The sequence below is a fragment of the Protobothrops mucrosquamatus genome, unplaced genomic scaffold, assembly GCF_001527695.2.
Source record: "Protobothrops mucrosquamatus isolate PMUCROS unplaced genomic scaffold, P.Mucros_1.0 scaffold8479, whole genome shotgun sequence".
NCBI lineage: Eukaryota > Metazoa > Chordata > Lepidosauria > Squamata > Viperidae > Protobothrops > Protobothrops mucrosquamatus.
The window spans coordinates 1-1320 of record NW_015394274.1 but is presented as its reverse complement, the minus strand read 5'-3'; the positions used below and the strand labels follow the sequence as shown (position 1 = coordinate 1320).

General features: G+C 42.6%; 1 protein-coding gene across 1 annotated transcript in view; it reads left to right on the top strand.

Annotated features, from left to right (window-relative positions):
• The window catches only part of LOC107300797 (zinc finger protein 850-like), a gene marked incomplete at its 3' end in the record, with an annotated part of 11838 nt that extends 10521 nt beyond the window's left edge, over positions 1–1317 (top strand). Inside the window, exons 2-3 of the mRNA XM_029287042.1 lie at positions 271–326; positions 423–1317. Coding sequence (XP_029142875.1) covers positions 271–326; positions 423–1317 — 951 coding nt within the window. The remainder of the gene's footprint in view (positions 1–270; positions 327–422) is intronic.
• Positions 1318–1320: the final 3 nt, after the last annotated feature.

Sequence of the window (1320 nt, the reverse complement as noted above, 5' to 3'; positions counted from 1 at the left end):
AGATGGATTGTTTAAGTTTAGAGTTTGGAGTTAGAGATATTAATATTTGTTTACTTGTAGTTGAATGTTAGCCTAGGTTTGGTTTGGGAAGTCCGGGGGGTGGGGGGATGGGATAAATCATTGTGTAATACTTGTGATGTATTTCTTCTTTTATGATAAAAACAATAAAATTCTATATTGAAAAAAAAAAAAAAAGAATTCAAGTATATCAGTGTTGAAAAAACCCCACAGACTGCCTAATGTGGGAAAAATAGAGGTTGCGGATCACAGCTGATTATGCAGGAGATGATCCACCCAGTGAAAGTGACACAAATGTTTGGAGTGCGGCAAAAACTTTACTCAGAGTAGTTCCCTTATGGTTCATGGAAGGACCCATACTGGAGAGAAGCTCTACCAGACAACCCAATGTGACAAAGATTTAGCACGCACACTAATATGGTAAGACACAAGAGGACTCATGCAGGACAGAAACCCTATGAGTGTCGAGATTGTGGGAAAGATTTCTCTTCGAAATCTCCCCTGGTGAACCATCAGAGCACTCACACAGGAGAGATACTATATAAATGTCATTGTGGAAAAAGTTTTAGTAGGAATTACTACCTGGTGAAGCATCAAAGGACTCACACAGGACAGAAACCATATAAATGTCATTGTGGGGAAAGTTTCAGTCAGAGTTCCCACCTGGTGACACACCACAGGGCTCACACAGGAGAGAAACCATATAAATGTCATTGTGGGAAAAGTTTTAGTCAGAATTACTACCTGGTGACACACCAGAGGACTCATACGGGAGAGAAACCCTATGAGTGTCCAGAGTGTGGGAAAAGTTTCAGTCGGAATTCCAACCTGATGACACACCAGAGGACTCACACGGGAGAGAAACCCTATGAGTGTCCAGAGTGTGGGAAAAGTTTCAGTCGGAATTCCAACCTGGTGACACAACAGAGGACTCACACAGGAGAAAAACACTATGAGTGTTCAGATTGTGGGAAACATTTCTCTTCGAAATCTGTCCTGGTGAACCATCAAAGGACTCACATAGGAGAGAAACCATATAAATGTCATTGTGGGAAAAGTTTTAGTCAGAATTCCTACCTGGTGAGACACCAGAGGACTCACATGGGAGAGAAACCCTATGAGTGTCCAGATTGTGGGAAACGTTTCATTCAACATTCCAGCCTGGTGACACACCAGAGGACTCACACGGGAGAGAAACCCTATGAGTGTCCAGATTGTGGGAAACGTTTCATTCAACATTCCAGCCTGGTGACACACCAGAGGACTCACACAGGAGAAAAACACTATGAGTGTTCGGATTGT